Source organism: Nymphaea colorata, chromosome 12 (genome assembly GCF_008831285.2).
Source record: "Nymphaea colorata isolate Beijing-Zhang1983 chromosome 12, ASM883128v2, whole genome shotgun sequence".
NCBI lineage: Eukaryota > Viridiplantae > Streptophyta > Magnoliopsida > Nymphaeales > Nymphaeaceae > Nymphaea > Nymphaea colorata.
In genome coordinates this window covers 21,273,588-21,299,544 of record NC_045149.1, presented here as the reverse complement: position 1 = coordinate 21,299,544, position 25,957 = coordinate 21,273,588, and the positions used below count along the sequence as shown (strand labels likewise).

General features: G+C 37.0%; 1 protein-coding gene across 4 annotated transcripts; it reads left to right on the top strand.

Annotated features, from left to right (window-relative positions):
* The first annotated feature begins 8,631 nt into the window (after positions 1 to 8,631).
* On the top strand, positions 8,632 to 24,157 carry LOC116266190 (homeobox-leucine zipper protein ROC3-like). 4 transcript variants are annotated; one of them, XM_050080964.1, is made up of 13 exons: positions 8,632 to 8,982; positions 11,661 to 11,724; positions 14,545 to 14,753; positions 15,639 to 15,808; positions 16,255 to 16,372; positions 16,549 to 16,737; positions 19,055 to 19,534; positions 19,762 to 19,863; positions 21,004 to 21,237; positions 21,580 to 21,757; positions 22,178 to 22,443; positions 22,546 to 22,641; positions 23,257 to 24,157. In XM_050080964.1, the coding sequence occupies exons 3-13, from the start codon at positions 14,592 to 14,594 to the stop codon at positions 23,662 to 23,664; spliced, it is 2,403 nt and encodes an 800-aa protein (XP_049936921.1). In that variant the 5' UTR covers positions 8,632 to 8,982; positions 11,661 to 11,724; positions 14,545 to 14,591; the 3' UTR covers positions 23,665 to 24,157. The 4 variants fall into 4 exon arrangements, with proteins under 4 accessions (XP_049936921.1, XP_049936920.1, XP_031503164.1 ...); XM_050080963.1 differs by lacking the exon at positions 11,661 to 11,724; XM_031647304.2 differs by lacking the exons at positions 8,632 to 8,982; positions 11,661 to 11,724 and adding an exon at positions 13,420 to 13,529.
* The last annotated feature ends 1,800 nt before the right edge of the window (positions 24,158 to 25,957 follow it).

Sequence of the window (25,957 nt, the reverse complement as noted above, 5' to 3'; positions counted from 1 at the left end):
AATGAACAAATCATTGCTTGGATGGACACCATTTGCTCAGTTTGAATACGTGCCGGAGCCCAGGAGCATGAAATATTGGCGTCGAATTGAACGATCCAAGCGCAGAGCACGGTGCCCACTGCACCAAAGAAAAGCAATGATATGAAAAATCGCTGGTATCAGAAGTAGTTCTATTTTTCTCTATTTCTGAGTCTTGTTAATAATTGCCTGCGCCCTAATAATAATAAAAAAAGAATATGACATTTCTAATTAATGCAGATTTGAAATAGTTACTTAGCCGGAAATTTCTCGTTGCTGGACACTAAGATTTTAAATTTTACATTTTTTAGGAGGAACCGATATGTAAATGAGAAAATAGTTAAAAATGTAAATAAATAAATATTTTGTGTAGGTCTGTGTGGGCAATTGCCACACAAGTCAAAAATTGCTTCTGCTGCTGGGATGTACTAATGACAAAATTGGAGTGAAGTAAATATCAATGGTTGAACACTCAAGTTGCTCTAGTGCCTAGTAGAGTTGTCGAGTTCAAGCCAAGCTCAAACTGATTTCAAATGAAAGTATATATATATATATATATATATATATATATATATATATATATATATATATATATATATATATATATATATATATATATATATATATATATATATATATATATATATATAACAATTATTTTCAGTAAGATCCTCAACTACTTTATTTGACACCAAATCGTTGGATGGGGGTGACCTTCTTGTCTCTCAAAAAAATGAATATTGACTGGTCACAGGCGAGGCAGAGCTAGGAATTTTTCTTGGCAGGGGCCTTATAACAGAGGCAGAAATATTTTTCAAATTTTTGCATGCTAGCGCTGTTCAAAATATCATAGATATATTTTTCTATGAAAGAATAAGATTTCATGCTCGAAATCAGCTTCAATACCAAGGAAGTAGTGAATAAGTCCACAGTCCTTAACAGAGATTTGCTAATCACAGTTTCCAGTAAGAACAATGTCATCCACATTTATTTTTAAGAAAGTACACAACAAGAAAATATATTTTTAGTGATGGCAAAAACCATCAATACAAGCATTGAAAACTTTTGTTAAAAGGTTGTAGCAACAGTCATATATAAATATACGATAGAAGGAGATAGCTAGAAAGAGAAACAATACATTATCTAGAGAAACGTAATTCATATACAAAAATATCATGCGAATTGCATAATATAGATTTATGTTACAAATTTCAAAATAGACTAAAATTTAAATATGAACAATATACATAAACACCATCCATTCCCCTCATAATTTCCGGTAAAATGATCTGAAAAACAGCAGGAAAAAATCAAGATTTAATGTAGAATTTGAAAAAAAAATAGCGTCACATAGGTGCTATGATATATCTTTAAATATGGAGTGGTAGGGCATAGAATCTAAGTTAGACGATGCACTGCTGAAATGGGGAGTCTTCTGTCCTAAATCGGGGCAGAAGCTTGCACTACAAAAACCCTTTAGTGAGAAAAAATGATAACAAAGGTTGGTTATTCACTGACAATGAAAAGACGAGCATCAGAGAAGACTGAAGCTCATATTACTTCAGAGATGGAAGAAATAGAAACAAAGAACAAAAAATTAACGTGATTACTGATGCAAACTCTCGCGTCCACAACTCCTCCACACCTAACCCTTGGCGGAGAATGTTCCAGTTCCACTATGATGAAAATTTTATTTACAAGATATAGAGGAGATTACATTCTCCATGATTTTATTTCTCTGTTTTACATTTCTCTTTTCTTTACGATTTTATATGTATGTATGCAAAAAAAAAAAAAAAAATACAAGCAACATTTAAATAAACAAGTAATATAAATAAAAGCATTAATACATGTTAATGACCAATACCTTGCAAAAGTAGAATGAAAGCTGAGCTAGAAACAAGCTAAATCAAGTAAAAGTGAGTAGTTTGAATTAGTTTAACCAAAAAATAATGCATGTATGTCCAAATACCTGCTTTCTATGTCTGTCGGTAGGACAACACAGCTAGGACCTTAATAAAGTACCCAAATGACTTATTCGTACTTTATGCAATATCATCAAACTCCATGGAAAAATATTGTTTTTGTTGCTAACCTTTTTTCAATCCATTTTGAAATAGCTTATTTGCTAAACCTGTCTCTTAACCTAATGCAATAATTATCAAGGTAATTTCCCTGCATACTTCCAAGTGTATCATTTACTGGTAAACATGGTTTTCATCAATTCAGGTTTGTTATTATGTAGCGAGTTTTGGATGAGAAGGGTGCAAGACATTCTCAGCAAGTATGCATGGGGATTGCCATGTGCTATCTTTAGCATCTATGGGTGGTAATACAGTGAGAGAGCCTTTAGCATCGTTGGGCCGACCCGGCTCGATGTCCACCCCTAAATATAGCTGTCTGTTGGACTTTTTTTTGCCTGTTTCATTTTGATAATAAGGAAATCGAGGGAGATTATTTCCCCTTTTCATTGATTTTCTAGGATCCCATGTGGCATTATATATCAATTAACTGAGGGGGCCCAATCCAGGTTTGATTTATTTTTTTCAATTAACATATATATATATATATATAATTAAAATTAGTTTTTAAAAAATTCGAGCAGGCTATTTTCTTGGCCCGAGCCTGCCTGAAGCCAATGGCTTGGGCCCGGTCCGATGCCCACCCTTAACTAGGGATACAAGTATTGGTAACTTTTGAGCCAAGGGATATCTTTTACCTCTATTAGTTGAAACAGAGTTTTTCAATTTACTATGGTTCCTTGCAAGTTAAGTGCCCATAATACCATAGGGACAAAAAAAGAGGAAAAAGTCAACAAAGTATCATAAATGAGCTCACAACTTTGGCCCCCTTCATTTGCTGCTTTCTTCCAAGAGCAGAGTATCTAGCTGTGTTTTCTTGTAAGGAACTGGTTTCGGAATTTAATTTAAAAAATGATTGGCATGAGATGTCTTATTCATTAATAAGTTACTGAGAAACATGTAAAGTCTCCCTTTTTCCACACCAATGACAGAAAAGGAGAGGCATTCATCTTCATGTTATTTTCGAAAACATTCCTGACCAAGTTTTAATATTCAAATGCATACTCATGACAAAAGTTGGTGTTTCAGTTGTACGTCTACTAACCTAATTTACAAAAGTTGGCACATCACTCTATAAGATCATCAAAACCGTATTTGTTAACGATAAGGATGAAAGACAACCATTTTAGAGAGATTAAAAAAAAGAATCTCAGCAACATCAATCAAAATTAATGATAAAAGAAAAAGAAAATGTTTCCATAAAAATCAGATTTAGTTTCCCATGCTTATCGTTGCCAAGATCATAGGAACTTCAACTATTTCAGCTCGTTTAATTTTCATTGTGTAAGTAAGCCCATGCTGACCTTTGATGGTGAAAAACTATGAATGTATAATGAAAATAAACTTTTCATTTTTTATGCCTCTAAGGCTTTGGCTTGCTTAGAGCTTAAGTAGATATGGTACATCCTTCAATTTTCTACACCATTCGCAGCTCAAAAGAATAAGCAACCAGGAGATTTAAACCTCAAACTCCTTGAGTAAGAACTACGAGTCTTGATGTTTTGAAAAATAAAATTTTACCTACTATTTTTTTTAAATTACTTTTACCCTTTTAGAAATTTTGAAAAAGATAATAAACTCTCAAAAAAAAAAAATCAGATTCTGGATCTGCCATTGCGTGCAAGTTACAACCATCTGTTCATGAATTTCACACCTAACCGGGTGCACAGACCCCATCTAGGCGGCGAGAAATCTAAAAGTGAACAGCTTCGCATCTGCTGTGTCTGTCATTTATTCTCAACCACATGCACGTTGCAGGAAGAACAGCTGCCTGTGCCATGAATTTTGAGTTTTCGTATTTTTTATCTACAGATTCGATCGAACTTAATGGGAAAAATGCAGGTCTGCTTTTATGAGTTATGATCACCTCATACTGCTTCTTGCATAAAACCTCCATTCTTCGAGTTTCCGTTAGCGTCAACAAAATAGCGCGCTGTCATGAAACTTGTCTTTAATTTAAGACGCTTAGCTGGTGGACCGCGAAGATTCACTCACACGCTTGGAAAAAAAGAGAGTCTGTGTGTCTTATTCCAAAACATTGTATTGATTATCAGAAAGGTAGCTTCAAAACTTTCTCATTGATCATATTTATTTTAAAGAGAGATCATTTAAATCGATCGAATCCGGGTAAATGGTAAGTGAGACATGTCTATCTAAAAGCTTGTATTGTTTTTTAGCAAAAATAATCAGATCGATGAGTTCCATTGGCTGCCATTAATGGCTGAAGGATTAATTGAGAGCAATGCTCACTTGAGGGCATCTCTCTGTTCTTTCCTCGATCCCTTCTGACAACACACAACACACGAGAACAACTGGTTTGTTTGGTTGCGGAATTTGTTCCAAAATAAATGATGAACAGCGCAAGCACTCGACTACAATAAATAGCGCCATTGATGTTTCCTGTTTCTTATCACTACCATCATCAGGTCTTTGCTCATCCCTACATTGTTAGGTTTACTTAGTTCCAAAGGAAAGAAGAAATTTATTACTCGTCCCTTTACTTTATTTTGGAGCTGTTTAATGCCAAGAAAATATTTTAATAAAAAAACTCCTTTTTGCGTACGGCATAAGAAAATTCTCAACTCCAAAATGAGTCAAGTTGATTCCGGCCGGCCCTCCTTTTTTTTATTTTTTTTCGTGCAGAAGGTAAACGGTTTCAGCTTGTTTAATTTCAAGGTGCAAAAATGGGTGGATGCAGTGCACTAAGAAATAATTTTACAGGTCATCAAAACAGTCCCCTTGCGGACTGTGTGATGTGAGTAAAACTGATTTTAACAACTTCTCCCTCCTCTCTCTCTCTCTCTCTCTCTCTCTCTCTCTCTATATATATATATATATATATATATATATATATATATATATATATATATATATATATATATATATATATATATATATATATATACAGAGAGAGAGAGAGAGAGAGAGAGAAAGAGAGAGAGAGAGAGAAAAGTTGTTAAAATGAGACCCTTTGATTTTGATTTTTAAAGTGTTTTTTTTTTTTGCAATCTAACCTAATTGATATGATCTTAAGAACGAGTTGATGCAAAACATATACTCAGTTGTTCATTTGTTAGGCTTCAATGGTGTTTGTATAATAAAAAAATGAATACTCCCGATGACATGATAATAAAAAAAAATAACAGTTTTCATTAAAACAATTTGAATCACAACATGTTTTATATCAAAATAGTATTTATAAATATACTAAGATGTTTATATTATATTTAAAATAGTTTTTGAACAAAAAAATCAATGGGCTTGATTTTTATCCCTGACCTAGGTGTTTGCTTTTTACCAATTCCTCAATCTCTCTCATGCATGGACGTATGTAATGTTCATAGTAGCAGTAAAAAAAGAGCCTCTGTAAAACTAAAAAAGGTAGTGAAAATGCTAAGATTTCAAAAAGAATATATATACATATATATATATATATATATATATATATATACATAATATATATTGGAATTTCATTTTAAATATTTGTTTTGAACTTTTAGCCTTTTCACAACTTTTTTTTTTTTTACTGCTACTCTGAACATTACATACGTCCATGCATAATTTTTTGTACACTTAGAGGGTGTATGATTGTCCCTGATTAGTTTTTGAGATATCTGGATTTAAGGGCTGAACCACCCCATTGTGATCATAAATCAACAAAAAGGTAAATGGAGGATTTTAAGTATGGATTTTACACCAAATCTAAAATCTTTAGTTTGATAAACCATGAATCTTTTGTCACATAAGCAAAAGCATGCCACATCAGATTTATTTAAGTCCATTAATAATTACAAGGTCAAAGGAATAAGATAATTTGTAATACTACCTATTGCCTCATCAATTTGGCATTAAAAAGGTACAGGAGGAGGAATCTGCCACCATGAAAGATATTTATGGCAAATTCACAAGATGATTGAGCTCTCTCTAACTTTGGATGAGTAGGAGGAGTATGCTAAGAGCTATAGCTTTCATCCATCCGTCACAGAGAACTAGGCTTGTTTTTAGTGCATCGAGATGAAGTTCTTGCCATGCTTCAACTATATCAATACCTTTTTTTTTCAGTACAAGGAGTTGACGTTATGAAAATTTGAAACAGAAACCAGTTGCTTATTAGCTTCTCCCCTGTCTATTGCACCAACATCATCAATATCTCCCTTGCGTGATCCAGGGTACTTTCCTCATAGACGAAAGTCGAGCCCCATTTTTTGCCGGTTATAAAAGGGAGAATAGTTTTGGGTAATTGACCTAACTCAAGCTCGGCTTAAACTCGCTCGAACTCTACTTGCTTATTAAATGAGTCGAGCTCGAGTTAAGAAATGAACTCGACAACCTAAATGAGTGCAGCTCGAGTTAAGTGAGCTGGGCTCAGCTGATAGAAAGTGCAGTTCAAAAGGAAGCGGTGGCAAAGCCGAATAGGAAGGGGGCCGAGCGTGTCACCGGTGCCAATCTGGTCCCTGGCATATGGTTAATGTTTCAAATGTTTTTATAAAGAGAAAAAGCATATGGATTGCTCTTTCTTTTAAAAAATAGTTTTTTAATAAAATGCTTGGCTCGACTCAAGCCAATTTTTGGCTTGAGCTTAATCGAGCCAAGTTAGAGTTTTAATAACTCGACTTAGCTCAAGCTAATGAAATTGAACTCGACTCAAGCTTGAACCGAGTTTCCAGTTTGAGCTGGCTCAACTTGGCTCAAACTTACTCATGAACAGCCCTAGTTTTGGGGTATTTGCCCTTTATTCCAAGCAACAAAATTATTGCAGTCACGGGTGCACGCTTTTCCAATTTCACATAAAAGGATATAATCTAAACCTTTCATCAATCCAATAATGACGCCACATTTCTTTCAGTAGACGGTTCGATTCCGGTGAGTGTTAACTCGCCAATAGAACCCTGAACGAGTAGGAGGAAGCTTCAGCTCTTCATCCCTAAGTACATGGATCGTAAGGCCTCATCAACTTGGTATCTTTTTTAAGTTCTATTTGTAGCCAATTTTTTGAATTTTATTAGAGCTACGACACTTCACTTAAGCGATTGATCACCTCATCTTGCAACCATTTCAATGTACATGAGTAATTCAAGAACAAGATTAAATTTATACTCGAAAAGTTAAACAAGTCAAGTTCAACTTGTTTAAACTCCGATCGACTACATAAACCAGTTCACAATAGGTGAATTAGTTAGATGAGTTGACGAGTTAAAAAGAAAAAAACAAACAAGTCAGGTCAACAAAAACAAGTTAAGCGAGTCGACCTCGAGCTTTATGTTGTATAGTCGAATTGAGTGTGAGCTGGTTCTATGAAGCTCGACCCGGCTGGTGCGTGCGGTGCTAAGCACAGCTTAGGCCCTTGGTTGATCCATCCAACTTGGAAACAATAGGCTTGAGTTGCAATAATTAGGTGTATGCATTAAATTTGATTAATCGCAGATCCATAACTGTAGACTAGAATTGATTGGCCTTTCAAAAAATTTTGCTATGTAGGAGTTGGAAGACTTTCAAATTAAAGTGGATCAAGAGTTCAATACATAGAGCGGGGGTAACTAGATATTAACTGCAATAAACATAAAATTTTGTAATGCTTTCTATCTCTCTTTTTCTTAAATTTTATATGTGTGGGGATGCATTTAGTGTTAACAAAGCAAGAGTAGTCGGGGCATGCCATGTAAAAAGTAAGACCTAATTAAAATTTATGACTTAAAAACATGTACATCTCAAAAGCCGGCAGAATAATTGAAACTAAACCATAGTTCCCTGCATCTGCTCCATTTCATTTCTACTCATGCCAAAATATGACATTCTCTTTGAGCTAGACACCAATTTTATCGATATAATTCAGTTCCTAAGCATTGTGGTATCACTACATATTAATGTCTCACACAATAGTCAATCTCGAAACGCTTCCAAGGATATAACCACCTTAATGATTTTCTTCACTTTGGATGCAATTTAATACGATACAGTATAATATAATATAAAATGTAATATAATATAATATTTCTTGTTTCCCGGTAGGAGTCTGTCTGACCCCCAGTTTGTCAATAATATTAATTTTCGTAGCGTTTAACCAAGGTCTGAGTCTTGATGACATACCCGCAAGTCGTTTTCACATATAAAGGCTGCTGATGTTTTGTAAATATTAATACATCTTCTTGCAATAGTGTTTTACTAAGGCGATAATAACTCAAAGGAATCTAATACTTTTCTTGATTTGGTGCTGTGTAGGAAGGTTAAAAACCGGTTAAGGTACTTCTCTTCTTTTTGTTTTTTTTTTTCATGTGAAGAAGGAGCGACAAGCTTTTTAAAAAGTTGAGTCGCTGTAGTAAAAATATTTCAGCATGTAACCTGAAAATCTTGTTACATGTTAGGTACGTATTTGAAAAAATAGCTTGTGCGAGGTGCTTTATCGCAATGAAATGGAACAGCCAACAGTGCCTCCTGCTGCGAATTTCCCGGCACTATTGTTGTAAAGACCAACGTCCTCTCCCACTCCGGCACATGTAAGAGAGAAAGAGACAGAGGGAGAGAGAGAAAGAGAGAGAGAGTTTCTGCTGAGGGAGTTGGATCCTATTCCGCTCCCCAGAAGACGAAGAGAGAGGGAGAGTGAAAGTGGGGGTCGTTTCTGCACCAGTATTTGGTTATTGGCCTGGAGGAGGAAGGAAATATGGAGTTGAATCGGAGTTTATAGCGGTGGAAGCTGGATTTGTTTAATCTCTTCCTCATCTCTAGCTTATACTCAGCAGAGAAGGTTACTTGCTGCACCAACACTTCCCTTCTTCATCTGATCATCTCCACTATACAATTCGTCCTGTTACTGCCATCTTCTTCTATTATACACATGGAGCTCGCTTTCTTTCTCTCTCTGAGCACGAACTTCGGTAGTAAGAAGGTCCCTTTCTTTCTCCATTTCGCATCATTAGAACAGGGTTTCTAGTGCTAGCTGTTCATTTCCTTTTGATGTTTTTCCCTTTCCCCTTCTCGGTTGAGTTCATTTTCAGCATTTGTTATTACTGATAAATTCGCTGAAAGCGCGGCTTGAAGAAGGGAGATATGTGGATATGGCAGCAAAAGCACAAACTAAGAAAGGATTGCTCTGTTTTTGTGAGCCAAGAATTAACCATAAGCTCATCCAAGGGCGAATTTCTTATACACGTCAATAAATTAACAGCTTAATATTTGCTGGCGATTTCTTTTCTATCGAAATCAATTATTCTTCTTTTTCTTTCTTTTCACTCTGCTTCATGATTAGTTACACGATGCTTTTAGTAGACTGACTCATTTGTTTATTATCATCTGAACATTGCAGCTAGAAGCCTCCACTCTTTGATTTAGTTGGCACCAAACAGGATCAATCATAATTGCGTTCATTTCTTTTTCTAACCATTTTTTTTCTTTTACATGCACGTAATCTGACTTTTTGATCTGTAATTTCCTTCGTCTTCCATTTAACCCTGTTCGTCACAAGGACAAAACCTCTGCCTTTCTTTCGTAGTTTGTGTTATTCTTTTCATTAATTGTTTATCTTCATGGTATTACCTTTTCCCATTGCCCCAGGCCTTACTTTGAGCTTTTCAGTGATTTTGGACTTTTCGTGCAGTACAGACGAAAGTATGGTATCGTCTGTATCTTCTTCTGTTACAGAACAGGGTTTTCTGTGTGTACTATGACTAAATAAGTTATTTTTATCATTCTATATGCATTTAATTCTGGTTTTGTGGTTGACTTGCGTTACCGTAGCTGTAGAGGTGACAGTTACGGAGAACGCGTGGACGGTTCACTGCCATGGACTCGGTTTCTGCCGGGGTGCAGTAAATGTCTGCATTTACCCCGTACTGTGTTCAATAACTTCCATTTTTATTGGCCAGCCCAGCACAAAGAGGGACTTACCTGGAAGGTTAGGGAAAATGAAGTTTTGTTTATTTATTTATTTATCACACTGGCTGGTGAACAGAAGAGAAAAATTTAATAAGAGAATCCTTAAGGTGCCCCTCATAATGAAACTGTAGCAAAAGTTGTTGTCTTCATCAAATCTAAGAAGTTGAAGAAGACCCACTTCCTTAATCACCTTCATTGTGGTTGTCAATGGCAAATTGCCAGTTGGGTGTCTTGTGCAGTTGGCTGAGATCTAATTTGGGTTTGAACTTAAAATGAGTTGGACATTGCGGAAAGTTTCTATCCATGTGGAGTCGATTCTTATATGCCATACCTGTTTAGGGCTTTGTAAGAGAATGAGAGTAGGGCTGCACAACGAGTCGAGCCAGCTCAAGCTCGACTCGAACTCGCTCATCAAAACACGATCCAAACTTGAGTCGTTAATCTATAAATGAGTCGACCTCAAGTTCAAATGTATGCTTGAAATGTTAAACAGTCGAGTTTGAGTTGTAAGAACTCGACTTTGGCTCAACTATATAATAAATGTTGAATTTTTATGAAAAAATAGGTAAACGAGTAGCAACTAAACAAGTTAATCAAGTTAAACGAATTAACAACTTAAAAGAAATGAGACATGTTTAACATAAATGAGTTAAACAAGCTGAGTTCAAGTTTGATGTTGTATCGTCAAATCAAGCTCAAGCTTGTTCTATCGAACTCGAGTATTGAACTCGAGTCGAGTTCGAGCTCGAGGTTTCTTAATCAAGTCAAGCTCAAGGTTGCCCAACTTGAACTCAACTCCGCTTGTGTGCAGCCCTTATGGGAGGGCGAGTGGTTGAATTTTAAGTCACATTTTTTGGCAAATTTTGGAAGTGGAAGGAAGAAACGCTAATTTTCTGCTAGTTCTGTCTACCAAAGCAATGGAAACACCAGCTAGCGGTTACAGAGCTACTAGCTCTACTGTAACTCTTTACAAACTAGTTCTAATTATATACAGTACACTTTCTACTTAGCACTCACAGGGACAGGCATTCTAATGACAACCCATGTTGGTCTATCGTATTATTTATATTCTACACCGAGGCAGCTCGTTTCATTGTCAAGGTCGATTGGAGAACTAGTAGAATATTGATAGAATTGAGGTCTAACTGAAGAAAGAGAGGAAGGGGAAGGGGGAAGGAGAAAAAACTTCGGAACAGGGATTGACCGTTTCAAAGAGAGAGAACAAAGTGATTTTTGACTCGATATTCTTTTTAACACTTTTTCTTTTTCTTAGCATGTGTTGCATCTTGAATATGTTTTTAATTGACGACAATAAACTAATTAACATATATTCTTATCCTTGTAGTCCTAACATCCTGAGAGAGAGATGACTAAGTTTGCTCCATTATTGCTCAATGAAACAGCGTTCAATAGAGAATTGTGAGGTACTTGATGAAAAATAGCATTGCAGGCTTAACCTCAACACAAGCTTTTATGAAGGCCGAGATGATTAATAAGTTTACAAATTAATGAAACATATAGCAATCCTACAGCCTACAGGAGAGACAAAGCTCCCACCTAATCCCTCATCCCATCAGAATACAGGGTCTGTTTTTGGTGCCTTAGGATGTCTTCTCTGTCATGCTTCAACTTTCACATCAGTAGCTCTTTTTTTTACAGTACAAAGAATTAACGCCTTATGAATTTGAACAGGAACTAGCTGCCTACCAGACCCTCCCTCGTCCATTGCATCGATGCCCTTGAGGATAATCCCTTGGTAATTGCTTTTTGGTATGGAAGGTTTTGCTTTCTTTATCTGAATTTCAGTTCTGATCTATAATTTGCGTTGAACTTTTTGTTTTTTTAGATGATTGAGTCGATGATCACTTTCCTTGGTTTGATAAAGGTCGAACTAATGAGAAAATTTTTCAGAATAAAAACATCATAGACCGTGATATGAGCAATTTCATGAAAAGGAAATGTCATGAATCCTATCTAGTTGAAGAATATGCGTTCTAATTAACACGATTTGCCATATCCCAGGTGCCTCAGCCTATATACAATTAATCTTATTCCCTTTCCACCAACTTTATTCATGAAATTAGACTAGGTCTTGTATATATTCTTCTTTTTATATATAATCCTTTCGAAAAAGCTCATTTTAATATGCTTCATTTGCGACCATCTCAAAGAATAACATGATTTGTTTGGTTAATTAATCGCTTGAATAAAAATATTTTTTGGGTAAACATTTCTAGTCTTCTATCTGTGCAAATCTTCTCGTTGTATGGATCCTGCTCTCCTTTGCAGCTTTCACTTTTTCACCGTCATTTTTTACAAAAAGAAATCCACCATTTGCTTCCTAAGACCACCATGTATATCACGCGAGATCGTCCACACGGTTTAATTCCTTTAATATACATGATTTTTGCGTATCAAAAATGAATAATAATTGCAATTGCGTCGGGTTTTGGCCTTTTGGATATAGTTGGCAGTCATCAATGGATTCCATAATTTATCTCTTCAGTAGGCACTTTCCTAATTAATCTCAATTTTTTGGGTTTATGGGCCTCAATCTTCTAATCTCACTCTTTAAGATGTTCTTCCCCTCCTTTGATTATTTCATCTTCCTCAAGGGGCATATATAGCTGGACAGGTAGGGGTCTACGAAAAATAAATCTCTAATTTGATTGCCCTAGGCTCTATTCATTTGCATCTTAAGTGCTAGAGCGTGGTACTTAAGTTGAAGAGTGCACCACTATATTCTTGATGCCGATGCAGCCTAGGACCCCGGAGATAAGGGGTTGAACCTCATTTCTGGTAGGTAGGTTGTTAAACCATATTCCCCCTAGACGGTTGCACTACATAAATCCTTTAGTGACAACAAAAGTGAAAATGTCAATAAAGGTAGTTCTTCACTAACGTGAAATGACAAACATCAAAGAAGATTCATCATCTCTTGTATGTTCCTACTACTTAAAAAAGGCATAAAAGAAACAAAGGAAGAATTCACACCAAAAAATTGACATGGTTTGGCGTGCAAACTCCTACAAACAAAATCTTTCTCTCAACTCTCAATGGAGAAAGTTCCACTAAGATATAAAATATTTTTTTAATGCAGGAGATAACATTCTCCACGATTTTATTTTTTTATTTACATTTTTGTAGTGCCCCAGGGGGTTGGAGCAACGGCTTGAGGCAAAAGCTGGTAAGCAGCCAGTTTCTATTTTGAGTGTCATGGGCATCAACCTCAACACAAAAAAGGGGGGCACCGCTACACAAGGTGAAACTCTCAATGGAGAAGATTTCACTAAGATAGAAATATTTATTTAGAAGAGATGGAGGAAATAACATTCTCCATGATTTTACTTTTCTTATTTACATTTTTGTAGTCCTTGAAGGGTTGGAGCAACGACTTGAGCTGGGAGTTGGTAGGCAGCTAGTTTCCATTTTGAGGGTCAGGGGCATCAAACTCTTGTAATACAAAAGTGGGTTTTGCCGATATGCAAGTTGAAGTGCTAAAGATGCAATATCTCAAGGAATCAAAAGTCGGTCATGTACTCTAGAAGGATAAAGGGTTAGGTGAGAGCTTCGCCTCTTTGTTGGGTGACGAATCTCCCCCGCTCATTTAGTTTTTATACTTTTATATTCGAACGGTATTGGATTTGGTTTCATCATGGTGCATGCAACTTTATTATCTTTCCTAACCTGGCATAAGTACGGATTTTGGTACGGACGTGGAAATATAGGTACGGCAACAACAATTTAAAAATTTAAAAATCTAAAAATTGTGAGCACAGAGTTATGGCGCGGTGTATGTGTGTGTGTATATATATATATATATATATATATATATATATATATATATATTTATATTATATATTATATATATGCAAAATACAATAAAAAAATTCAAAATGAAAGCAACATTTAAATAAACAAGTAATATAAAATAAAAGCAACAGATGTTAATGACCAATAACTCACAAAATTAGAATGAAACCTAAGTTAGAAATAAGCTAAATTAATCAAGTAAAAGTAATAGTTTGAAGTAGTTTCAACCAAAAAATACCCGTGCATGTCCAAGTATGGGGACCTTAATAAAGTACCCACGTGACTTATTTGCACCGCATGCAATATCACAAGACTCGATGGTTAAATATTATTTTGTTGCTAACTTTCTATCAATCCATTTTCAAAATAGCTTATTTTCACTTGGGGCATCAAATGATTTTCGAGATACTGCTTTCTTATTATTATGTAATAGTTTTCCAAAGTTATTACCAGGAAACCTGCTTCCCTAAACCCCTCTCTTGTCCTAATGAAATAATGGTCAACCTAACTTCTTCCCTGTATATTTCCAGTTCATAGTGTATCATTTACTGGTAAACATGGTTTTCATCAATTCAGGTTTGTTATTATGTAAATGCAAATTGAATTTGATTGAATGTGGAAGCGTTCTTCCTTTTAAAACTTAGCTATCCGTCATCAACGTTTGTAATTTGTTTTGTTAATTGTTCCTCACCATGTGTTGAATTAACACTTAATTGGCTCTGTCCACTTAAATGTTTGTTGAAATTCTTTTGGCATGTATCAGGTCTAACTAGTGTTGGAAGAGAAGGGTGCAAGACATTTTGAGCAAGTATGTATGGGGATTGCCAGGTGTTATCTTCAATGGGTGGTAAAACAGTGGGAGAGCCTCTTTTTTCCATGCCCACAGCAATGCTTAGAAGCACAGATCACCTGAGCTTCCTCACCAATATGTCATTCCAATCCCAATCCATTAATTTCTCCAGCTTTCTTCCGGTAATCTCTCCCTCTGTCTCTCTTTTTTTTTTCTCTCTCTAGGTAAGCTTAGGCAGATTTTGTCCAGAGTAAGAAGATAGATGCCCCTGGGAGTCGAACTCCTGCCCAGGTGAATGCAGCTGTCTGTTGGATTTTATCATTTTGACCTTGGGAAATTCGAGGTTATTTCCCCTTTTAGTTGATTTTTTAGATCCCATTTATGGCATTAAGTCTCATTTCTAGGGTTTCTCAATATTTTCCATCATAGGGTTTAGACTGAATTGGTAAGTGGTTGGTGCATTTTTAGACCAGCAAGCAGAGTGGCAAGTTCTTTTCTTTTTCACAATTAGAGATGTGTTTCCTCACCAGATAAAAGGTATGGTTTAGTCTTTAGTATGTTTTACAGTGGCAGTTTTGAGTAAGCACTCATCTCTGTCACACTGCTGAAAAGAAATCACCAGCTGAGGAATCAGGCCGGCGATTTCTGATCAGAGGGCAGCACCTGAGATTGCATGATATAGGTTTAGAAGGTACTTTTACTCTTACAAAGAATCATTGAAGAATCACAGGCTATACATGGTTTTTCATTTGTGAGCTCTTACCTTTTTTCTTTATTTGTGACAAAGAGTCACTAAAGCCTGTGAAAGTTTTAGAATCTTTGAGTAAAAGCAAATTCTCTGCTTATCTGAGTTTGTATTTCTGTTTTCTTATATGAAAAACAACCTTGAAACACGATCGAAGAAGCTAGGTTTTGTCACCTTGTAGAAGCTATGATGACTTCTTCTTTTCTGTTGTTTCAGGGAATGTGTAGAAGTAATTGTAATTATATTGGCTTTCAATAAACGATTTCTCTCTTTGCATGGCTTATATTTTGACTTTCTGAATCTCCAAGTCTTGGCCTCTCAGAAGGAAGCGATCATGTCCGGCTCCTCGCAGAAGAGCAGGGAGGAAGAGATTGATAGCAGATCCGGTGGGAGTGGCAACATGGATGGTGGTTCCGGTGAGGATCAGGATGATCACTCGAGACGGAAGCGCTACCATAGGCACACTACTAAGCAGATTCAAAAAATGGAAGCGTAAGTTTCTTCTTTACGAAAAAAACTAAAAACTGTTGTTCAGAACTTCACTAACCAGAGACTACTGTAAAATTTTGTGTTTCTACCGTCCACTGTAAAATTTTCCTAGTATGTTGTTCATCTATAAACAAACATGTCCTCATGTAGTTATTCTCAAGTAGACTGTGTTTAAGGCTTTATGATCATTGATGGATGGGAACTTCCTTTAATTTTATTAAGATGAACATCATTTCGAACATGTTTCATGATTAATTTCCAATGGGCGCTACTTAGACCTTCGTTTACATTTCATTTTCTTTTCTTTTCTTTTCTTTTTTTTTTTTTTTGGGGTGAACTCAAGCTTCATGTTTACAGATCCGTAATGGCGTCTCCACAAGCTGTTCGCTCATGCTGATTCAAATCACTATTACAGTTCTCTTAAAATATTTTCAACTTGTGTATTGCAGCCTGTTTCAGCAGAACCCGCACCCAGATGACAAAGAAAGACTCAAACTGAGCCAGGAGCTTGGTCTAAAACCACGCCAAGTCAAATTTTGGTTTCAAAATCGCCGTACCCAATTGAAGGTTTTCTTCGCAAGCTTTATCTTTCCGGCACATCCTTTTTGGAGTGTTCTTCAGACAGACATATGTAGTTCACTCCCTCTCGTGTGTGTATTTAGATCTTTTTATCTCGGGATTCAGACATGACAACATGGAAACCTGTGGAGATTAAGTAAATTTATAATTTCTCTTAATATTAGGCACAACAAGATCGAGCGGATAATGGAGTGCTCAGGGCAGAAAATGAAAGGCTTAAGAGTGAAAATTTGAGGCTTCAAGCAGCCATGAGAAATATAAGCTGCCATACTTGTGGAGGCCCTGCAATTCTTGGTGAGTTATCATGTGATGTGCAGCACCTTCGTCTAGAGAATGCACACCTTAGAGAGGAGGTAGGCAATATGTTCTTGTGTTTTTCCATTTTTTTTCTTGATACCATTTTACATCTGCAACTACATTATTATTGTCTCTAATATTAGATTAATGATCAAAATGGCTTCTTGTTTGAGATCTGCTAGCATAGATAGCCATGCTTTCTTTGTGAGTTTGCAACGATAATCATGCCCCTTGAGCATTATGAAGGTATATGGTGGTTATCCTAGCGTTTAAGGGGATTCATTGTGATTATTGATGTAGTTATCTCTTAAACGATTTTGATGCATGCTTGATTAACAAATATATATTGTTAGTTATGAGCTTTTCGTTAATGATGTTTGGATTTTATGTTGATGTGAATTAATTATTATTGCAGTTCATGAATATGACAAGCTAGGTGAATGCAAGCATTATTGGATGAATACTAATTGTATTGATGGTCAATTTACCTACGTAAATTGTCAGATAGGATCGACATTAAACCGAACTTATATATAGACACTACATATTCGATGTTCATTTAGCTTATCTAGCATAAATTAATTACTTCAATTAATCATCTAAGCAAATGCCATAATGATAGGTCATAATATATGATCATGCACATGTCATATGTGTGCATATATGTGCATATGGATTCATGGGCACATGCGGGCACGCGAGCTGACAGAGATGCACGTCACATGTGTGCATATATGTGCATGTAGATTTATGGGCACATGCGCGTAGGCAAGCAGACACATGCACGCGTGTGTGTGCTTAAATTTTAGTGATTGATGTAGATTGGGAAGGAACTTAATTGTCCAGCCATTTGACCATATATAACCTGCACATGGGTTGGAATCAGTGAAAAGTGAATTCATTAGCAGCATATTACACCTGTATTTATTTATTAGGAATCAATATGGCATTTAAAATTAGGAACTTGTACTCCATATTTGCACATGACATCTTCTCTAGGATCTCCCACTATTCAATTAACGATGTATCATTTAAAGAGACTAATGACCCAATTAGCAGTCTTCACACTGTCCGATCTTCTTCAAATTTTTTGAAGATTTAATTACCATCGCCTACCTGGCCTTTCTATATGGATGAACTTAGATAATAATACGTCCCATTTCATGCAAAACGTGGTTATATGGACAGACCTATGCACGTTTGCATTGTGCGCAAGTTTTTAGGCATGCCATGTACTCATAAAAGTAGGCCCGTGAACCAATGTAGGTGGGTCAGAGGTATAGTTGGCATGCCTTAAAAGGTTGTGCACCGTACAAGGCGTGTACGTAACTTCTTCTCCCTGCATGCTATTTCTTTGGGTTGGTAACATTTAAGAGGGTCTGCCATCTTTTATAAGCTTTTCTTCACACATTTTAAATTATTTGAACATTCATGTTTGAAGAATTTTGAAAGATTATATTATAAATTTGGCAAAATGACTTCCTTTTAAATATGAAGCCCATGCCCTGTAAAGCATTGGAAAAGTTACGCTCCTTTTTAATAAGGCATCTTAACTTTAGTATCATACATGCCACCGTTTGCAGTATAGAAGGGTAGCATTTATAAAAATCAAACTAAGAACACATTATTTACACATTCTTTAGACCAACCAGCTATTTTACACTCTCGGGCACCATTTGTGGCTGATGAATACATTGCGCCTGGATGTTTAGATTAACCTGTAGCGTACTCTAATAATTTGCAATATTTAATCATATTCATATATTAGAGTGTAGTTCTAGATATGCTTAAAATAGTTAGCGAGATTTATTTATGGTATCGTAAATTGAGCGATTTAACTTTTTAAATTACCGAGTGGTGGTTCTCGTTAACTCCCAAAAAAATAAGTTAAATAGAAGTTATTGTCGTCGACCTTTAATGGAATCGTCTTCTAGTTTAGAGGTATCGCAGAAACGTCCTTATTTTATTTGGATCTTGCAAAAAGACTCTATATTTTCGCACCTTGTTGCAAACACGTCCATAAACCCTTTGCATTTTTTTATTATGTATAATCACTGCACAGACCAAGGTTCATGAATATCTTGTTAGCCAAATTAAGGCTAATCGGTCGCTCGTCATAAAGGCAAGAATTCTTTTGCAAAATCAGATTTGTAAAGGTATGATTCCGTAATACAGTCAGAAGACAGGACGCACCCTGGGAAAATACTATTAAATTAGGGGCTAATATTTGGAGCATGACAGAGTTCATCATGTGTAGTAAATAGACGATACATCTGCTCAAATTATCTTCCTCCATTACTTGTGCAAGAAAAATTAAGCTGATGCTAAACGAACATGATTGATCATTAACTACTGTTTTTACTTCTCCGGCAGCTCGACCGGATCTGCAACATGACGTCGAGGTACAGCAGCCGGCGACCGTCGGTCTTCAGCTCAGTACACCCAGCGTTCCAACCACCAGCAGTCCAACCATCGCTGGACTTGGACATGGGGGTTTACGCGAGACATTTCCAGGAATCGATGGCATCTCCCTCGGAAATGGTTGCGCCGATGCCCATGCCCGAATCTCCGGCGATCGGCCTGCTGGAGTCGGAGAAGGCGGTGGCCGTCGAACTCGCGATCACCGCCACGGATCATCTGGTGAGGATGTCGCAATGTGGAGAGCCCCTGTGGTTGAGACTGGGAGAAGGAGATCAGGAGAGGGAAGTGCTGAACCTGGAAGAGCACTCCAGGAACTTCCCTTGGCCTATTGGTTTGAGGCAGAGGCTGGGCAACTACAGGACCGAGGCTTCTAGGGACTCTGCGCTCGTTATCATGAACGCCGTCAGCCTCGTCTCCGCCTTCCTGGACGCTGTACGTCTCAGTAATCCCATGCATTAGTAGCCAAATTAAGTTGTTTCAGTCAGTGCTTTGGTCTGCAATATGAAATTAAATAGCACCAAGTTCAATATCTCCAGCTCCAATTCATCATCTTGGTCCTCCTTTATTCTTGGTCGCATGCACTTAATTTATAATATGAAATTAATATCATTATCATCATTTAAAGTTTCTTTTTTCATTTTTTTCCTTAATTGCTGCAGAACAAATGGATGGAGATGTTTCCTGCGATAGTGGCACGGGCGAGGACGATACAGGTCATAACACCTGGCCTTGGGAGTCACGTTAATGGCTCCCTTCAGTTGGTAATACTCATAATTCCAGCTTAGTTAATTTAAGTATACATGTAGATATGCCGGTTGATTAGAAACCATGCTTAAATTGCTAATTGGAGAAGATTTACCCAGGAATATTGAGTTTGCTTTTAACAGAAAGAAAGAAAGATTGATTTCTACGTGCTTAAATTTAATTTGGTGCAATTTGAGCCGTTCTTTTTATATAAGTCAGCCCATGAAAATTCATGGGCCAGTTAATACTCTTAGTTCACATTGAAACTGCAAGTTATAACGAGCTGTTCATTCTTACCAGTTCATAACAAATAACCTCCTTATACATGGGCTTCGTTTGGCCTTTCTATATATTGAGTTCAATCTTGTGGATCGATTGGATTATGAATTGTGTCAACCCAAATGAGTTTGATTCTTAGACCAGTTCAAAGGAGCCACATGTTAGATTTTAATTATTTTTAAAATTTTCAATTTTTTACATCTTAATTTATTTTTTACTTTTTATTTTTAAAAATGTTTTTGTTTTTAAATACTTTTGGCCATTTGACGACCAATTCAGCTGAATTGGTGAATTGATGGTATTTCTCATGTCATGTCATTAAGATGAGAGGACATGTTCTAATGTTTTAGTGTAGGGCATTTTTATGATATTGTAGGAGAAAAATTCTCTGGTGTCACTTTTGCCCATATGAAGACAAGGGTTGTTTTTCATTTAACGTGTAAAGGCATTTTGGTAATTTCTGGCCTATATTACATGGCTCCTTGTTATGGAGCACATCACTGCTCTGATAGTGAATTTACATAAACTTGATAAAGTTGAGGGTGTTCTATGAATTTATTTTCAAACCTAGTCTTTTGAAAAATGCTTCTTTGGTAGTTCCAGTCGAAAATATTGACACATGAACAAACCTAGGCTTTTGACTATCTCTCTCTCCCCATTCTCTTTATTTTTGCTTTTGTTTATGTTCAGGTTTTTATTTTTCATGTTATTTGTTAATGTTTTCTTTGTTAATTTTTTTTCTTATGTATCTGCTTCTTTTGCTTTTATTAATTGGTAAGGTCTCTCCCTTCATATATATATATATATATCTATATATATATATATATATATACATATTTGTTTCTGGTGGTGCTACCAAACGCTCTCTGTGGTTTCAGATGTACGCAGAATTTCAGTTTCCGTCACCGCTGGTGGCGACGAGAGAGTGCTACTTCCTACGGTTCTGCAGCCAACAGGGCGCCGACGGCATCTGGGTGGTGGTGGATTTCCCCGTCGACGGCTTCCATGACGCCACCATACAGTCGCCAACGTCAACCACCTCCCTCTTCCCTCGCTACAGGAGGCGTCCTTCTGGCGTCATCGTCCAGGAAGTCCCAAACGGATACTCTAAAGTAAAAATACCTTCACTGTCTTTCGTTTTCTCTCCATTTATTTTGCACTTGTTAAACGGAAAACTAAAACTCGGTCGATCCAGAGATTTTTTTTTTTCCCCCCAACTTGGCTGTTCATTTCTCCACCATTAACAGCAGAAAATGTGCAGTAAACCCCATCTTGTGGTGTGGGAGTGGGATCATCTCCAAGACGAGCTGAGATAGTGCTTGATAGTTGATACCCATTTGAATCCATTATAATTGTTTTTTTCCTATATAAGTAGATCTTTGAAGTGATTATGGAAGCTGCCATCTCGATTTCTACTGCTCATTAATGAAAAAGGCTCAAATTTTCATGTATAGGTTACATGGGTGGAGCACGCTGAACTGGCAGAGGACAGGCCACAGCACCAAATCTTCAACCATGTGGTTCTCAGCGGAGCCGCTTATGGGGCTCGCCGCTGGGTCGCCAACTTGCAGCGCCACTGCGAGAGGGTAGCCAGTCTCATGTCCCCAAACACAATGGATCGGGACATCGGAGGTAAACTATCCATTTCACCAATTAAGATCATCTTCACGAGGAAAGCAGCATAGTTGGTCGGGGCTGGTAAGCCAATGGGAGCTCGGATTCTTGTGGGTATTATTCTTCTGTAAATGGTACACTCAAGGGTGGTGTAGAACTATGGATGCTCAGAAGCAACTCTGGATCTAACTTGGGGGAAATGGACAGCTTTCTACTCTCTCAAATTGCCACTTTGGTTGACAGTGGTCTTTGCTTAGCATGTTGCACATCTAGCCATAGTGAGGGGATGTGCTCGGAGATCTAAGACTTTGTTATATTTTTTCCATAACACAAACTCACATAATACAAGCGGGTCTGCGTCAACGTATATATGATATGAATGTTTGTCTTAAAAGTTAAAATCTAGGGTGAACTCATGGAGACACTGGGTCCTTGCAGTTACGTATTCGATAGAGGCAAGAAGGAACATCATGCACCTAGCAAGAAGGATGGTGAGAATGTTCAGTTTGAGCATCAGCCCTGCCGGATCATGGTCGGCTCTCACGGACGGTTCTGCAGATGACACCGTGAGGATCACTACGCGAAAGAGCACGGAGCCTGGCCAGCCCCAGGGTGTCATCATTTGCGGGGTCTCATCCACATGGCTTCCGTTGTCCCACATTCAAGTTTTTGAACTTCTCCGATGTGAAAAAAGGCGGTCGCAGGTGAAATTACCATAACGCATGTCCCACAACAAGTTCATCGTTTGTTCATTGTTGCCTTTTGGCGTTTAGTTCCGCTTAAGTTTTTGTCAATATTTTCTGCAGATGGATGCACTTTCAGGGGGCTACACATTGCAAGAAGTGGTTCATTTTGCTAATGGCTCTCATCCGGGCAACTATGTTTCTCTTCTTCAAGTAAATGTAAGTTCTTTGAGGTCAACTTAAATCATTAAGGCGAACTTAAATCACTTACATCTCAGGAGCTATCTTGTGGTGTTTGCCAAGTCACATGAGTATTTCAAAAAGGTTCATGTACCTATATCTAAAAGAAAAAGATTCATGTACCTATATCCAAAAGTGAGTGCTTAGATACACTTAGGCACCTTTTAGCTCCAAGCTGATCTAAACTATTTAATTTTACTTGATTTACTTTTTTCAACCAATTTTTTTAATGCTTTTTAGAGCTATTTTTCATTAACGTATAATGTTATATATATATATATATATATTTATTTATTTATTTACTTAAATAAGGCTTTAGTTTTGATTTTTTTATGTTATTTTGTATGTATCCATATTTTCTAAAGTTACGGTGACTAAACTAGTATCTAGTACCTAATCATACCATTACCCATGTGGCTTAAAGTATTTGATAACTAGCAGTTTATAAAACTGTTCTATTACACCACACCAAGGCACTGTATGATTCCCCATAAATTGGTGAATCCCCACTAAGATTTTAGTTGCCAATCCTTGTTTCTTGAAATATTTCCTTCTTAATTTCAGTTCAGAACAATTTGCTTGTGAAATGTGCAGTCTGTAAACAATTCCTCCAGCACCACTGCCGAGCTGATGGTGCAGGAGAGCTACATCGATGCATCCGGAAGCGCGGTCGTGTACGCGTCGATCGACACCGCCGGCGTCAACATAGCAATGAGCGGCGAAGACACTTCCTTCATTCCTCTTCTCCCGTCTGGCTTCGTCATGGTGCCTACAGCCAGCTACTACGCCGGCGACTTTGGCTATCCGAGCACCAGCGCCATGCCTGGTCATGGCGGCTGCATCCTGATTGCAGTCTCCCAAGTTCTAGCGAGCTCGGTTCCAACATCGAACATCAGCATGGCCACAGTAATTACACTTAACAAGCACATCTTCAACGTGGTTCGCCAAGTCCATGCTGCACTGGGTGTGAGCTCCCCGGACTTGCTTCCTTCTGTTCCCTAGCTACTAGTTTTAGTGTAGAAATCAGCTTAATAGTATCCTAGTATGACTAATTTGGTATACCTTTTGCCTTAACCAAAGGGTAGTTTTATCATTTTAGAATGCAGATTTAACCCAATTCTGATTAGAAGAAGAAGTATTTGGGGTGATCAAATATGGTTTTTCATAGGATCGATGATAAGAATAATAGGGTAAAGAAGCTGTAGAAGAGGGAGAATGGGAGAGAAAGAGATATATATATATATATACATATATGTAGAGAGAGAGAGAGAGAGAGAGAGAGAGAGAGAGATAAACAGAGGGGGACAATATTTTTCTGAGAAGGGGAATAGTGGAGTCAAGAGCGCACCAAGATTCAAACCTGGCTGCATGGTAGGACTGCAGCAAACAGGCAGCTTTTCCATGCAGCTAGGGTGGTGGTTCGGGAATTGACTTCTGCTTTTACCCCTTCTTTTTTTCTTTCTTTTTTTTTCTCTGGTGGGATATTCCATGGATGGCTGGGATGGTAACTGTTGTTCTAATTGTTATCTTTGTTGTCATGAAACTATTTGAATTATGATCGATGTTTCTTCTTTTTTACATTTGAAATGCATGGTGTTGTAGCTTTTAATGAAAATGGATTCGGATGGTTCTAAACTTATTTGACTACTTGAATGTCAGGTAATATACACATATTTGATATTGGATTTGTCCAAATTCGAATCAAGCAGCAAAATAAAAAATAAAATTGAACCTCGACCAAACAAACCCAAATCTAATAATTATTTCCCGTTATGGTGAGTGAATCTATAATAATATTATTAGAATGTCGGGTATTACTAAAGCTTAATTGTATGTATCGTTGATGCCTTCCTAAAAATTCAATTGGATTCTTGATCGAGAATAAGATCAATTTCAATCTAGCTGCGTAACAATAGCATTTTTGTATATCTTTAGTGGATCTGGGAAAATTCATCCAGACTTTGGGTGCAGATAGTGATATGGATGTCACTGACATTCTACACAGTCTAATGAATATAGAGATGAATATGGATGGCGAAATAGATCCAATAACGGAGTTGAAGTGGTGAAAAGCCAAACACACGCAAATGCTTAAATTAACTGAACCATAAGAACTTGAATTAGGAGTTTGACACAACATATTGATTTGGAAAGCAATTCCTCGTCAGCCCTTGTTATGGAGTTAAGTATTGACCAGTACTATATTTTTAAAAGACAAAAATTGTCAAATGAAGCATAGAAAACGATATACTTTTTCTGTTCCGCTTTGTTTTTTATACCTTAACATTTTAATAAAAAATTCATAGAATAATAACATAAAAAAAGTTTAACAGAAATATCCAAAGTTATACAGCCTCCATTTGGTTTGTACTCGAGTATCTGAATCGGCCTCTCATTGAATCGCCATTCAGCAGGCTTTGGACCAGTTCATCATTAGGCCTGTGATCGTGTCCAGTAGCTTGCAGCGTGTTTGATAAGCGCTTTTATTTTATCTAGCTAGATAGGCTCCCATGGTGGTTCACACTGGAATATGAACAGCTTCTGCTATAGAATAAAAGAAGAAAAGAAAAAAATTTCATTGGCATTTGCAGAAAGATACAGGAAAACCAAACTCTCAGAGAACATAGGAAACAAAGCGAACTCAGTTGTGCGCAGATGAAAAGTGACGTTCTATCTTTTTCAGTTAGAGATGTGAGTTTACATGATCTGTTATACATTGTTATACTCAGGTTCTGCATACTTCCACAGCTAATTTACGGCCTTCCACAACTTAATTAAACTGTTATACACTCAAGTTACAATTGCATAACTTCCTAGCTAGAGCAAGACAATACCGCTGTCCTGGAGACGCACATCTATACTACTGCATACTTCAACAGCATTATAACAATTATTATAAAGGCAGAAAAATTGGCATTCAAATAATTATATTAGCAAAGATGACACCACAAACCTGAATTATCAACTCCCATCATTGATGTCCAAGCTCCAAATTGCTCTGTTCATTCACGTCCGCAACATTACGACAAATCCGGTCCGATGGCTGTTCTCCACTAACCACAAGGATATTAAGTACCAGCACCAACAGCCACAACAGGCCTCACAAATCACTACTCGTTGGCTTCTTCCTTCCCGTCTCCATCGTTCCCCATTTGAATTTGATGCATATGAACAGTATCGAGATTCAGCAGGAACCCAACAAATGCTATCCTCAACACTTGCATGCATAGATCAAACAAAGAAGAGCCAAGAACAGTACAGCCAATCTGGCTCCATCAAAAAATGAGCCAGACAT

Bases quoted from the DNA above. Each gene is read 5' to 3' on its own strand.
- LOC116266190 (XM_050080963.1), top strand. From the start codon at position 14,592: ATGTATGGGGATTGCCAGGTGTTATCTTCAATGGGTGGTAAAACAGTG. The intron at 21,758-22,177 runs GTAAACTATCCA...GGGTCCTTGCAG, and splicing joins AATGGATCGGGACATCGGAG to TTACGTATTCGATAGAGGCA. The intron at 22,642-23,256 runs GTAAGTTCTTTG...TGAAATGTGCAG, and splicing joins TTTCTCTTCTTCAAGTAAAT to TCTGTAAACAATTCCTCCAG.